This window comes from Chiloscyllium punctatum, chromosome 15 (genome assembly GCF_047496795.1).
Source record: "Chiloscyllium punctatum isolate Juve2018m chromosome 15, sChiPun1.3, whole genome shotgun sequence".
Lineage (NCBI taxonomy): Eukaryota > Metazoa > Chordata > Chondrichthyes > Orectolobiformes > Hemiscylliidae > Chiloscyllium > Chiloscyllium punctatum.
Genome location: NC_092753.1, coordinates 67,399,104 through 67,412,528, shown reverse-complemented (window position 1 = coordinate 67,412,528; position 13,425 = coordinate 67,399,104). Strand labels below are relative to the sequence as shown.

Sequence of the window (13,425 nt, the reverse complement as noted above, 5' to 3'; positions counted from 1 at the left end):
CAGGTGAATGCTTTGTACCAACTGACCATTGCTATTTGATTTTTTTCTGATATTTCACAGCCTTGACCTCTTGCTTTCATTTTAGTTCATAGTAAAACCAAGGTGACAGGAAACATCAACTGAAGTGCAATAATAAGCTTGCTGTCTTGTCATTGAAAGATTGAACCATTTATTCTGTGCTAGTGCTAAGTGAAGGCAAAATCGTACCTTGAAAGGTTGTAATTGTCTACACTGTCTATATTATTGCTCGGATCCACTGTCCAGTTGGTACTGCAGAAAAAAAACAATGTGTTGTGGGGATGAATTGTTTCTCCTCTTTAACAACTGTTTATCACATTCCGTGCTTGGAATGAATAATGTTCTGCGGTCATTTTCATTGCATTATATCATTTCCTACATTTTTTTGAAGGTTCAGGGTTGGTTGTTATAATGTTAGATCCCACGAGATTCAGGGAGAGCTTGCCAATTGGATACAAAATTGGCTTTCACAGTAGGAGACAAGAGGGTGGTGGTGGTAGAGGGTTGTTTTACTGACTGGATGCCTGTGACCAGTGATGTTCTGCAGGGCTCAGTGCTGGGTCCACTTTTGTCATTTAAATAAATGGTTTGGATGAGAATATAGGAAGCATGGTTAGTAAGTTTGCAGACAACACCAAAACCGGTGGTATAGCAGACAGTGAGGATGGTTATCAAAGATTAGAAAGGGATCTTAATCAATTGGACCAATGGGCTGAGGAGTGGTAGACAGAATTCATTTAGATAAAAGTGAGGTGTTGTATTTTGGTTGGACAAACAAGGGCTGGACTTGTACAGTTAATGGTAGGGCTCTGTGGAGTGTTATAGAAACAGAGATGTAGCGATTCAGATACATAATTCATAGCTGCATCACAGGTAGACAGAGAATGGTAAGGAGGTGTTTAGCACACTTGCCTTCACTGCTCAGACCACTGAGTATAGGAGTTGGGACGACATGTTGCAGTAACAACGGTGAGACTACTTTTGGAGTACTGTGTACAGTCCTGGTCGCCCTGCTACAGAAGGATATAATTAAATGGGAGAGGATGCAGAAAAGATTTCCCAGGATGTTACTGGGACTGAAGGGTTTGAGTTTTAAGAACTTTTTCTCACTGGAGCATCTGATGTTGAGTGGTGACATTAGAGGTTTATAAAATCATGACGGACATAGGTTAGGTGAATAGTAAGGGTTTTTTTTCCCTAGAGCGGGGGAGTTTAAAACTAGGGTGCATATTTTTAAGGTGAAGGAAGAAAGTTTTTAAAAAGGACATGAAGGGCACTTTTTCACACTGGGCGGTTCACGTGGAATTAACTGCCAGAGGAAGTGGTAGGTGCAAGTACAGTTAGAACATTTAACAGAAATTTGGACAGATACACGAATAGGAAAGGTTTGCACTGATATGGACCAAATGGAGGCAAGTGGGACTAGTTTAATTTGGGGAACTTGGTCAGCATGGATTAGTTGAGCCGAATGGTCTGTTTCAGTATTCGTGACCCTATGACTCATGTTTGGTACAGGGTTAGTGTGCTAGTAATACTTATAGTACTCAATAAATTGTCATTTCAGTGTTAAAAGTAGAAATATTTTGAAATGATCTCTGAGCAGTTGTGGGAAGCACAATTTCACAATATTGCTCACTAAATGCTCCTTTTTACGGTCGATTTCTGTCCTTTAAACTGCCAGCAATCCTTGGGTAAAACACATTGTAATGTTATGGAGCTGGAATAGATCTTCAGGAATGAATTCCATGGGTTCAAATGAATTTGCCTTTCTCTTTGTATTTTTCAGTGCGGTTCAAGGAACCAGAGGATGAAACTCTTGAGCAAGACCCTGCAGGTAGGTACGCGAATCTCTGTTTAGTTATTGCGCGTCTGCCAAAATATACAATATGCTGCATTATCAAGGCAGTGAAGTGAATAATGCAAAGAATGGAATGATATTCTGCTTCATGTCCAATGATAACATGGCATCATTCATGCAACCTGGATCCCCCAGTCTTGTTTCTATTCTTTTCAGCTTATAGGTCATTTTTTTTTATTCAGTCATTCCTGTCTTTAATAATACTAATGTTGGTTTTGATGGGATATATAGCTTCCCATGTATGAATGTATATTTCATGTAACCCTCATGTATGAACATGAGTATGGACCATTGAAGCCAAGCATCTCCAAATAGTTACAGCACAGAAAGAGGCCATTCAGCCCATTGTAATTGCATTGTTTCTCCAATGAGCAATCCACTTGGTGCAATTTTCCAGCCTTGTCCCTTTAACCCTACACACTCATCCTTTTCAGATAAAGAACCTCCTCCACTCTATACTCAGTGCATTCCAGACTTTAATACATTTTCCCTCCTGCCAATTTTGCTGCATTTGCCATTACCTTAAATATGTGCTCCCTGATTTTTTTTATTCTGTCAGGGGACTGGAAATTGTTTCTCTGTCTATTCTGTCCAGAACTCTCATGGTTTTAAATATGATCTTCTCCAAATGGTTGATTTCTATCTGCCCCAACACAGTTAATGCATTATCTAGCAGTGCATTCTCTCCCAACAAACTCTGGAAAAATTGAATTCCCTCTCCAGCAACTTCTGCTGGATCAGTTTGTGCAAAATGTTCTCATCCTGATTTTCAACTCATGTTCATGACTCACATCAGTTAATTTTCCTGCTGAAAATGGGCTTCTCTATGCCTCTACTTAATCACTATTGATGCTTTTTCCCATTCATTTTTTGGCTCTGATATTCTTAACTAACCTCTTGTCCTTCATAAATAAAATAGAGGCAGAGATTTGATTTGTGGTCAAGACCACAAGAGTGGTTCAGCTTGGCAATTGTTTTATGGACAATGCTGTGTTGGTAAAGTCCCTAGGCAAATTCAGCATCATTGTCAGAATGGAAGCAGCCAGCCACAGTAACATATTATCAGTCGTTCGCTGCAGAAAGTTTCCAGCTCCCTCATCTGTATAACTGTTACCACATTTGGTCAACGCATTTATCCACAGAATCACTCATTTTGTGAATCATATGTTATGTGAAAAGCTAATTATTACCAAAACTGTTATATTGTAGTCCAGTTGATTTAAAAGTTTGGCCGTATATTTTGACTTGATAAATCCAACTGAGTGTGTTTTTGTTTCTGCAGACCCAACAGATGAGAAGAGTGACAGCAAAACTGACCAGGCCAAAGTGATAGTGGGAGTCATTGTTGGCCTCCTTATAGCTGCAGTCATCGCTGGTGTGATTTATTGGTTGTACAAAAAGAAAAGGTAAGTAGTCACACATCAATCAGTAATAACAGCCTGTATTTATATAGCACCTTTGATATCATAATACACCCCAAACCACATTGTGGAAACACTTATGGAAAAAAAAATGACATTGTGACACACAAACAATATTAGGGCAGGTATATGAAAGCACAGGCAAAGTGTTAAGGAAAATCTTAGAGGAATGAGGGAAAGGTTGCAGAGCTTTAAGAATTCCAGAAACTGAAAGTTTGGGGCCCAGTGGTAAAAGCATAGTGGTCAGAGATGCTTAAGAGACCAAAATTAGATGAGATATGTAATAGTACAAGAGATTACATGGACTGGTAATGTTGTAGGAAGACATGAAATCAAGTCTGACAACTTTAAAATGAAAGGTTGTTTGACTGGGAGTCAATTTTTCAACAGTGGCAGAGCTGATGGGACTTGACATGAGTAAGCACACAGATAGTTGAGCTTTAGATACCCTCAAGTTGATGGATGTTACAAAAGCATGCAGCTGATGGTCTGAGTTGGGCAACATCATGAAGGTGGAAATCAGTGACCTTAATGATGGTGAGGATATATGGTCAGAAGCTTGTCATGGGGCCAGATACGGAAAACAAAACCAATCAACTATCTTGCTTGCTGCTTTAAACTGTAGCACCCACAGCACATGTTCTTTTGCTGAATTCCTCCCTCCATTACAATTCCTGATTTATAGCTGGTTCTGTGATGTTACCTGTGAACTCGAAAGTGAAGGCTGATGAAACATTCCTGTTCAATTTATCTGTCATCTATTCTCCATTATCAATTCTCCATGCTCACTTTTGTAAACTTAAAAAAAATTACAGAACTCTTCCTCACTGTTTTTATATTTTAATCTATATTCCCCTTGCACTTTAAATTTATATTTTAGTCATCCTTTGGGGTATGTTGTATTCAGTAAAATCTTCTTCTGGCCTGCATTCATTTTTGAATAATTGTGATTTTTATTCATGGTTGATACTTTATTTAACAGTTCTAGTTAAGTACAGATGTTGTCCTTTGGAATTTTTCTGCTGATTGGAAGTGACTAGGAGGCAAAAAAGGGGTTGGTGCCTTCAGAGGGAAAAGTCACAAAAAGGTGGTTTGGTGATGAGGGTAATAGGTCCATTATATTTATTAGTAATTAGTATGCTCAGTATCTACGAAGATATGGAATATATTTTTAATTTTTATTAATGATTTAGATGAGGGAGTCGAAGGGTGGGTCAGTAAATTTGCAGATGATACGAAGATAGGTGGAGTTGTGGACAGTGAGGAGGGCTGTTGTCGGCTGCAGAGGGACTTAGATATGATGCAGAGCTGGGCTGAGGAGAGGCAGATGGAGTTCAACCCTGCCAAGTGTGAGGTTGTCCATTTTGGAAGAACAAATAAGAATGCGGAATACAGGGTTAATGGTAGGGTTCTTAGTCAGGTGGAGGAACAGAGGGATCTTGGGGTCTATGTACATAGATCTTTGAAGGTTGCCACTCAGGTGGATAGAGTTTGTAAGAAGGCCTATGGAATATTATCGTTCATTAGCAGAGGGATTGAATTCAAGAGTCGTGAAGTGATGTTGCAGCTGTACAGGACTTTGGTTAGGCCACAGTTGGAGTACTGTGTGCAGTTCTGGTCGCCTCACTTTAGGAAAGATGTGGAAGCTTTGGAGAGGGTGCAGAGAAGATTTACCAGGATGTTGCCTGGAATGGAGAGTAGGTCGTACGAGCATAGGTTGAGAGTTCTTGGCCTTTTCTCGTTGGAACGGCGAAGGATGAGGGGTGACTTGATAGAGGTTTATAAGATGATCAGAGGAATAGATAGAGTAGACAGTCAGAAACTTTTTCCCCGGGTACAACAGAGTGTTACAAGGGGACATAAATTTAAGGTGAAGGGTGGAAGGTATAGGGGAGATGTCAGGGGTGGGTTCTTTACCCAGAGAGTGGTGGGGGCATGGAATGTGCTGCCCGTGGGAGTGGTAGAGTCAGAATCATTGGCGACCTTTAAGCGGCATTTGGATAGGTACATGGATGGGTGCTTAATCTAGGTTAGAAGTTCGGCACAACATCGTGGGCCGAAGGGCCTGTTCTGTGCTGTATTGTTCTATGTTCTATGTTTTAATGTTACTGCAGGGTCCTTTTGTAAAACAAATTCTCACTGCAGCTCATCATGGTGTAAGATACATCTGGCAGATATGTACCCAACATCCTCTTACCTGTTATCTCCTGGGCTTGTTTGGTCTTCTGTGATAGAGGAAATACAGCTTGCTGCCAGGGGATTTGGGTCATGTCTTATAAAATGCTGTTCAAATTACCCTTAGGAAGATGTGGGTGAGCTGCCTTCCTGAACCATTTGGTGTTGGGAAACCCACAGGGCTATTAAGAATTCCAGAATGTTGAAGTAGTGGAGAAGCGGTGAAATATTGTCAGTATAGGATGGTGAGTGGGTTGGAGGGGAACTTAGATGGTGGTGTTCCCATGTATCTGTTACCTTTTGACCTTCTAGATGGAAGTGGTTGAGGATTTGGAAAGTGCTTTCTTGGGATATTTGGTGAATTTCTGCTATGCATTCTGTAGATAGTATACACTATTTTGCTTTGGTGGCAGAGGGAGTAAATGTAGATGTGCCAATAAGATGAGTGGCTTTGTTCTGGATGGTGCCAAGCTGCTTGAGAGTTATTGAAGCTGCATGATTCCAGGCAATCTATCACATTCCTGACTTGTGCCTTGTAGATTGTCAACAGACTTTCAGGAGTCAGTGTTACTGGAGGATTCCTAGCTTCTGACCTGCTCCTGTAGCTACAGTATGTATATGGCTAGTCCAGTTCAGTTTCTGGTCAATGGTAAACACTTAAGATATGATAATGGACTTTTAGTGATGGTAATGCCATTGAACGTTGACATCTCCACTTTTTGATGTTGCCTACCTGGCTGGCTGTGTTCTTCCGGCCTCCTGCATTTCTACATTGAATGTTGAGCAGCAATGATTGGACTATTCAATTAAATATTGAGAATACTGAAGTGTTCCCACTTGCAAATGGATTAAGACAACTCAGGTTTATAACAGTTTAGAAAATAAGTGAATGAAATGTGCGAAGAAATGGGTCTGGAATGCATTATGTGGAAATATGGTGGAGGCAGTTCAATTCAGGCATTCAACAAGGTTTACTGTGATGATTGTAACCTTGAATACTGTTTCTATTTCAGAGAAAAGGAGGAAAAATATAGATATTGAGAAATCTGAAGCTCTAGGTTTTGGTCCTCCTTAAAACTTTGTTTCTCAGCTATCAATTGCATCTGTTCCCCTGGTAACAGTCTGATAATGAATGAATGTGTTTGCAACTTAAATATCAAATGTGATCATGAAGTGACCTGGCCTTGGATTTCTGCTGTCACTAAGACTCTCTATTTCCACTTCAGTAACATCACCTGACATTGTCTCAGCTCATCTACTGGTAAAACACTTCCATGCCTTTGGACTTGATTATTCCAAGGCTTTCCTGGCTGGTTTGATAAAATTGAGGACCTCCAAACTGATGTCTATTTTGTAACTTGGAATAGCTCCCATCCCTCCATCATCTGTATGCTTTCTGATCCACGTTGGCACCAAGTCCAGCCATAACTTGATTTTAAAATTCTCCTCCTTGATTTCAAACTCCTCCTGCCCTTGTCTCCCCCCACCACCACCACCACCACCACCACCACCACCATGCAAACTCTTCAGGCCCCACTATCAGTGCTGCTCTAATTCTGATATTAATTGCCTGATAATTGGTGGTTGTGTCTTCAAACACACAGATCCTAAACAATGAATTGGAGATGCCGGTGTTGGACTGGGGTGTACAAAGTTAAAAATCTCACAACACCAGGTTATAGTCCAGCAGGTTTAATTGGAAGCACTAGCTTTCGGAGCATCACTCCTTCATCAGGTGACAACCACCTGATGAAGGAGCAGTTCTCTGAAAGTTAGTGCTTCCAATTAAACCTGTTGGACTATAACCTGGTGTTTTGTGATTTTTAACTCTAAGCAATGAAGTTACCTCCCTGAACCACTGCACCTCTTTACCTTAATCTCTCATTTTAAAATATGTATTAAACTTTCACCTATTCTAAATGTGGAAATAGGAGCTTATAATGGTAGCATTGCTGCAACAAGTTTGTTTTCTTGCTGAAGACTGGGTCTTTTAAATATAAATTGAGGTTGACGCTGCACTGTTATTCTCTCCCCTGTTTTTAACTTCATTCTCTAATAGCCCAACATCAAAGACCAAAACCAATGAACGAGGCACTGCTGATGAGATCAAGAAGATAAATAAGGGAGATAACAATCACACGTCAGGTTCCTCCGCTGTATAACCACATCTCAACAAGTCAGGTATGGCTCTCCATAAAACCACTCCTAATAAATTAACCATAATTGCACCTCTATATTAACTATCATCACAGTTATTACACACAGTGTCATTGTTTTCTGAAACTAATAGTTGGAGGGGTGAGCACTGATGATTTTGAAGTTCTCCATTAAAATTATCATCAAACCTGAACACTAATGTTTAAGTGGTTTATGGATGTCATCCAAATCCCAAGACTTAATGACTGAAAACTGAGAGGTTATTTTGATGAGTGGCTTATAGAATAATTTGTGAGATTTACAAAAGTGAGTAGTAAAGGAATTATTCTGCATTTCCAAAGCAACGTTATGAGAAGGGCAAGCCTAAAATTACTTAAGTGTTTGATTTTATATATAATTTTGAAATTTTGCACTTTGTACTTGTGAATTGCATGTTGTTTTGTTTTAATATTGCATTTATAGCATCGCAATCTATTGTTCATTTTAAACAGTTTGTGCAGTCATCTTAATCCTGGTGATTTTACTATCAACAGAAGAAAATAAAGGGAATTGATGTGCTGATCATCACAAGAGATGTAACACAGTACTGACTATGAACACGAAAAAAATTGGCCTCACAACAAAGACTGCTAATGTTATAGACCAGACCAAATCCACTGAAAGAATGTCAAGGAGATGGCCTGGACTCTATTATTTTAATTTTAAAGGCAAGGTCAGATGTTGCAGGTGCAATTCAATTGATTCAAGCCTAATTTGACCAAACACACTACACTACAATTAAATACAGACAAAAAAATAAAGAATTGGCTTAACTGTAACTTTATCAAAACACTTAATGAACTACTTATTGACAGTTACAGTATCTCAAGCATACCCTTGGCAAAGGCAAAGTCAGGAAGAAAGATTATCTCACTTGCAATTCTTGAAGCAGGAACAGAACCTCCACTTTTTAGCTGCGATAGAGAAATGAGCAAGAGCTTCCACATACGGCTTCAAGACCCCAACAACTGCTGAAAACTAAACATCCTTATTCAAGTATCCGTATTTCATGTGCAAACCTGAGACAGTGGGTGATTATAAATTACTTAGATGAAGAGGGGCTATTGCTATTAAGTCCACATGTGTAAGCTTTCCAGCTGGTATCTTTGCAACAATGAACACAGGAAGAACATCAATTAATTGTTTCTTCTCCCTAAGTCTCAAGGAGACTGAGGTCAGTTGTTGCTATTTAGTGTAATCTGTTGAAATTCACTAAAACAGTACACAATATACACTAAACCACAGACTTTGTGATCTGCATGACTTAGTTATAAATTATACTTATTGAGTTATAGGCTCAAACTGCAGAAGAATAACTGACATATTGGTCCATACTACTGCTTTACTCACCAGCTGTAATTCTAATACTGTTCTTAAATCATGTCTCCTATCCATATTATATGTAATCTCAAGTATTGATTTGGATAGACAAAGCAAATGTTCCAAATCTTCTTGAAAGAATAAGTGCATGTTCACAACGTACGTCAACATTCATGTTCAAACTGGCTGGCAAATTCAAGAAAGGAAAACACAATGTAGGTTGGGTACCATTAGGACTTGCTACTAGTTTTAGATTGCTGCACCATTTACTTTGCCCAAATGGCATCTTTTTTTTTCATTCCAGAATATGCCATTTATTAACCATTCCCAATTGCTCGAGAAGGTGGTAGTGAGCTGTCTCCTTTCAAATACTGTAGATATACCCACTATACTGTTAGCATGGGAGTTCCTGATTTTGAATCCACACCAGTGAAGGAACAGTGCTGTGGTCCCAAGAGAAGATGCTGTGACTAGAAGGGGTTTTGAAGATACTGTCAAAGAAACCTTGCTGAGTGGCTACAGTGTTTCTGTAAATGATGCTCACTGACATCTGCTCCTTTCATCATTGACGTACAAAGTTAGGGATGTGTCGATCAGGTATGCTGCTTTCTTCTGGACGGTGGTGAACTTAGAACGTTGTTGGAGCTGCACTCATCCAGGCAAATGGAGAGCATTCCACCACACTCTTTGTTCCTTTTAGATCATGGTCAGGAGGTTACTCACTACAGAATTCCCGGTCTCTGATCTGTCTGTTATTACTACAGTATTTCCCGTCCGTTGTTTCACCCAGAATGATGTTAGTGGAGGATTCAGTGATGGTAACACCATTGAATGTGAAGGGGAAAGGCTAAGATTTTCTCTTGTTGCAGATGGGCATTCCCAACACTTGTGTGGTGCATACGTTAGTTGCCACTTATCAGCCAAAGCTTCTTGCTGTATTTGAACATGGACAGCTTCAATATCCAAAGATTCAATTTGTGCTGAACATTGTGCAAGCATTTGTGAACATCTCCACCTCTGACCTTACAACGAAGGGTGGGTCATTAACACCACCCTGAGGCACTGTTAAATTATTTCAGTTCATGAACATTTTTGTATCTTTTTCTTAGCTTCCCAATTCTCTTTGAGCTTGGAGGATTTGTATGTAACGTGGAGCTCAAATTTCACAGTGCAACTACCCTTGTAACAATAAGTGTTAAGCAATACCAATCAATACAGTATTCAGAAAGACAACAGTTCCAACACTTAAGAATTTATTACATGCTGGAATGAATCGAAACTTTTTAAGATGTTCAAGTTTAATTTTAAATCATACTTTTGCTTTAGACTGAGAGGAGAAAATATAAGAATCTTTCTTTCTCTCTCCTGTCATTGATTGAACACTATAATTCATCCTATTCAATTTGTTTCTTTCACAATTCTTTCAGTCAAATGGTTAAGTGGATTAGATCTTTTATTCCCTTGTTTATTAAGGTCCTAGATTTTAAATGGCTGTTATGGTACAAGCAGAAGAATGAAGAAAAAAGGGCTAACTAACTGGGCATGCTAGGACACAATACTCCAAGTGAATACCAAATAAGATGCTTTCCAATTTAATGATGTGTGTTTTTTCTTTTTTTTAAATAGGGATACAAAACATCTCAGATACAGATTGGCCAAGGACGTGATTGACATTGAAATAATGAATTGTAAGATATGCTGAAATCAACAGCGACTTGAAATTGCCATGCTTCTCCACCGCTGGCAATGCCTTATCTCCTAAGATACGGAAATACAGATATCTTCAGCTGAATATCCAAATATTTTTAATGAAACACATTGTTTGTTACTCTTTGTGGGCTGAAGCAGCATTTTACTTGAGCAGTTGTACACAAGGGGAAATTATCTCCTCACACTGATAACGCAAATATGCAGTAACTTTTCATTGGATTCAACACATACAGCACATGACTAATATTAGAAGAGGTGACCAAGATATTACTCTCAATTAAAGGACTCAGTCCTTTAAGGAATAATAAAGTGCCCCAGTGTAACAAATGAGGGGTTGAGATATTTTAAGAAGTGTGTTTCATTGTTTTGAATATCTGCACTGATGTGTTTGCTTTAAATGTTAATATAATTTTCCAGGGGGTGGTGAATACTTTCATGTGCCATTTCCTTATGGCAATGGTTTATGGGTTAATGTGGATCATACTGCAAATGTATTTTTTTTAAATATTAGCTTCAGGTTAATTTCCATGGCAATTCTGGTTAGTAAGAGTTGGTACAAAGCAATGATTTCATTGGCTGAGTTGATGTTAAACCATTGTTAGACTTCAGTGGAACTTCCGTTATCTTCCACAATGGAGAAAATCCCAGATATGACTTATAGTTTTAGACCCACGTTACAGCAGTTGCCTTGAAAGGAAAGGAAGGTAAGTAAAATATATAGGGTCCTGGATGATGTGGGCTTTGGTAAGAAATTGGGGAGAATTGTAATACACGTCCACTGAGACCCTTCTTAATGCTGGAACATACAACTAAGTTCTGGCTTAGATGATCTTTGACCCTTGAGTTTTGTTGTTGAGATCTCAATGACCCAGATGACCACCTTAGATCAGGCTTGAAAGGTCTAATAGTGAGGCATCCACTGCTGGTCTTGGGGAAGAGGATATCTTTCCTCTGCACCATTTATCAAATAGGTTCTTATCTGCAAAGTGAAGCAGAGTTACATGTATCTGAAACATCTGGGACAAATATCAAGGTTGCACAACCATGGATTAAAGGTCCTCAGCTAGGCACACAACTGCCTTTAAAAGATGACATGGGTAGCAGGGATGCAGGTCTAGGTTGAAAAATCTTGGCCTTTATGAGCTCTTCTCGAGAGAAAGAGAGAGAGAGAGAGCACATGGTAGAACTGGGCTACTCTGAGATGTGAGGAGCAACAGAGGGGTGGCATAGGTAGTTAATGAGGCAAGTGTGGGACAATAGCATGAGAACAATTGATATTTCAGCCCATTTAATTCAGTCATTCTGTATAGCAGCATTTATAATGGGAGGCAATTGAACTTGTAACTTTTTTTCTCCCAAAAAGCCTATCATATAAAGCTTTAGCCTCCAACTATTCTGATGGATGGTCAAAAGATCTTTTCACAGATAATGAAGGTTCCACTGTCCCTTATAATTGCTCACATAGATTTAAATTTTACTAATCCTTGCTGCTAGTTTCACCAACTAGTTGCGCTGCTTAAAGCACTCTTTGATAGCAAATTTCAATTTGCTGGAACATGTTGGTTTTTAAAAGAAAGTACACTCCTACATTTTCATCTGTTGTTCCTCAATAATACTGGAATTAAGGAGGAAGTAATGTACATCTATTATTGCTTCTTTTTGTATGATCTTAAATAAGGCATCCATAGATAACATCCTTAAATGAGTGTGAGAGAGCAGTTGCTATCCAAAAAATTTTAAAAAGTATTAGAAACCAAATATAAATGATAAATAGGAATCAAACTATTTTGTTTACAAACTCTTGAAGGGTTTTGCAGAGCCAATCAGCAATTTGGATTATAATATTTGTATATTATTTGAGCAAAAATCAACTCTGTTACATGTAGCATCAAAGAATGCTTTTACAATGTTGATGCACACTGACTGGATTCCCACATGGATCTCACCAGGTTGATTTTTTCTTTTAATTTTTCATTTTCAAAGTTGAAGCTAATTATTGATCAATATTTAATTTGCCATAAATGTCTAGACATTGTGGGATGATTTTGAATACACAAGATGTTTGTGAGATAAATATGCTAAAATTGTGCACGTTTGAGGAATCTATTCACTTAATTTTTGTGGTGACCTGATACATGGGCTACTCTTTTGTTGCAAACTACAATCTCCATTTCTGTGATGCCCCTTATTTCATTAGTTTTTCCAAATATATGCACCAGATGTTTGTAACACATTCGGAGGTTGTGAACCCCTGGAAATTCACTAAACCTGCCCAGAATATTTACATATCACTTGTATGTTAGCAGTACAGGCAGTTAACTAAATTTGGGTCATTTAAAATGACATTTCAACTTTCATGATATGATGGATTCTATGTTTTCTGTTACGGAGGTGAAGCATAGTACGTGGACTTAATGGACGGAATGGTCTTTTGCAAAGACTTGTTATTCCTCAACAACTGAATCTCAAATACACAAAAAATGCCCTCTAATCCTACGGATCATCAAAGCCTCACTTAGACATTAACAAAGATTGGCAGTTGCATGGAAAGATAGATGGAACTGTACAAATATCAACATTGATCCCATTGTAAAAACTGGATTTAACTTATTCAGTCATCACATGGCAGTGACCCAGATTAGTTAGCCTGATTCTCTGTACAAAAACAATTCATAATCTTTAATCTTTCCAGTTTGCTAAAAAAAATAAATGTTTTGAAGCTTCAAA

At 38.6% G+C, this 13,425-nt stretch overlaps 1 protein-coding gene across 1 annotated transcript in view; it reads left to right on the top strand.

The window, feature by feature from the left end:
• Positions 1-13,425, top strand: part of alcama (activated leukocyte cell adhesion molecule a) — a 302,351-nt gene extending 288,926 nt beyond the window's left edge. The window contains exons 13-16 of the mRNA XM_072585386.1: positions 1,805-1,852; positions 3,159-3,282; positions 7,532-7,653; positions 10,615-13,425. Coding sequence (XP_072441487.1) covers positions 1,805-1,852; positions 3,159-3,282; positions 7,532-7,634 — 275 coding nt within the window. The 3' untranslated portion in view covers positions 7,635-7,653; positions 10,615-13,425. The remainder of the gene's footprint in view (positions 1-1,804; positions 1,853-3,158; positions 3,283-7,531; positions 7,654-10,614) is intronic.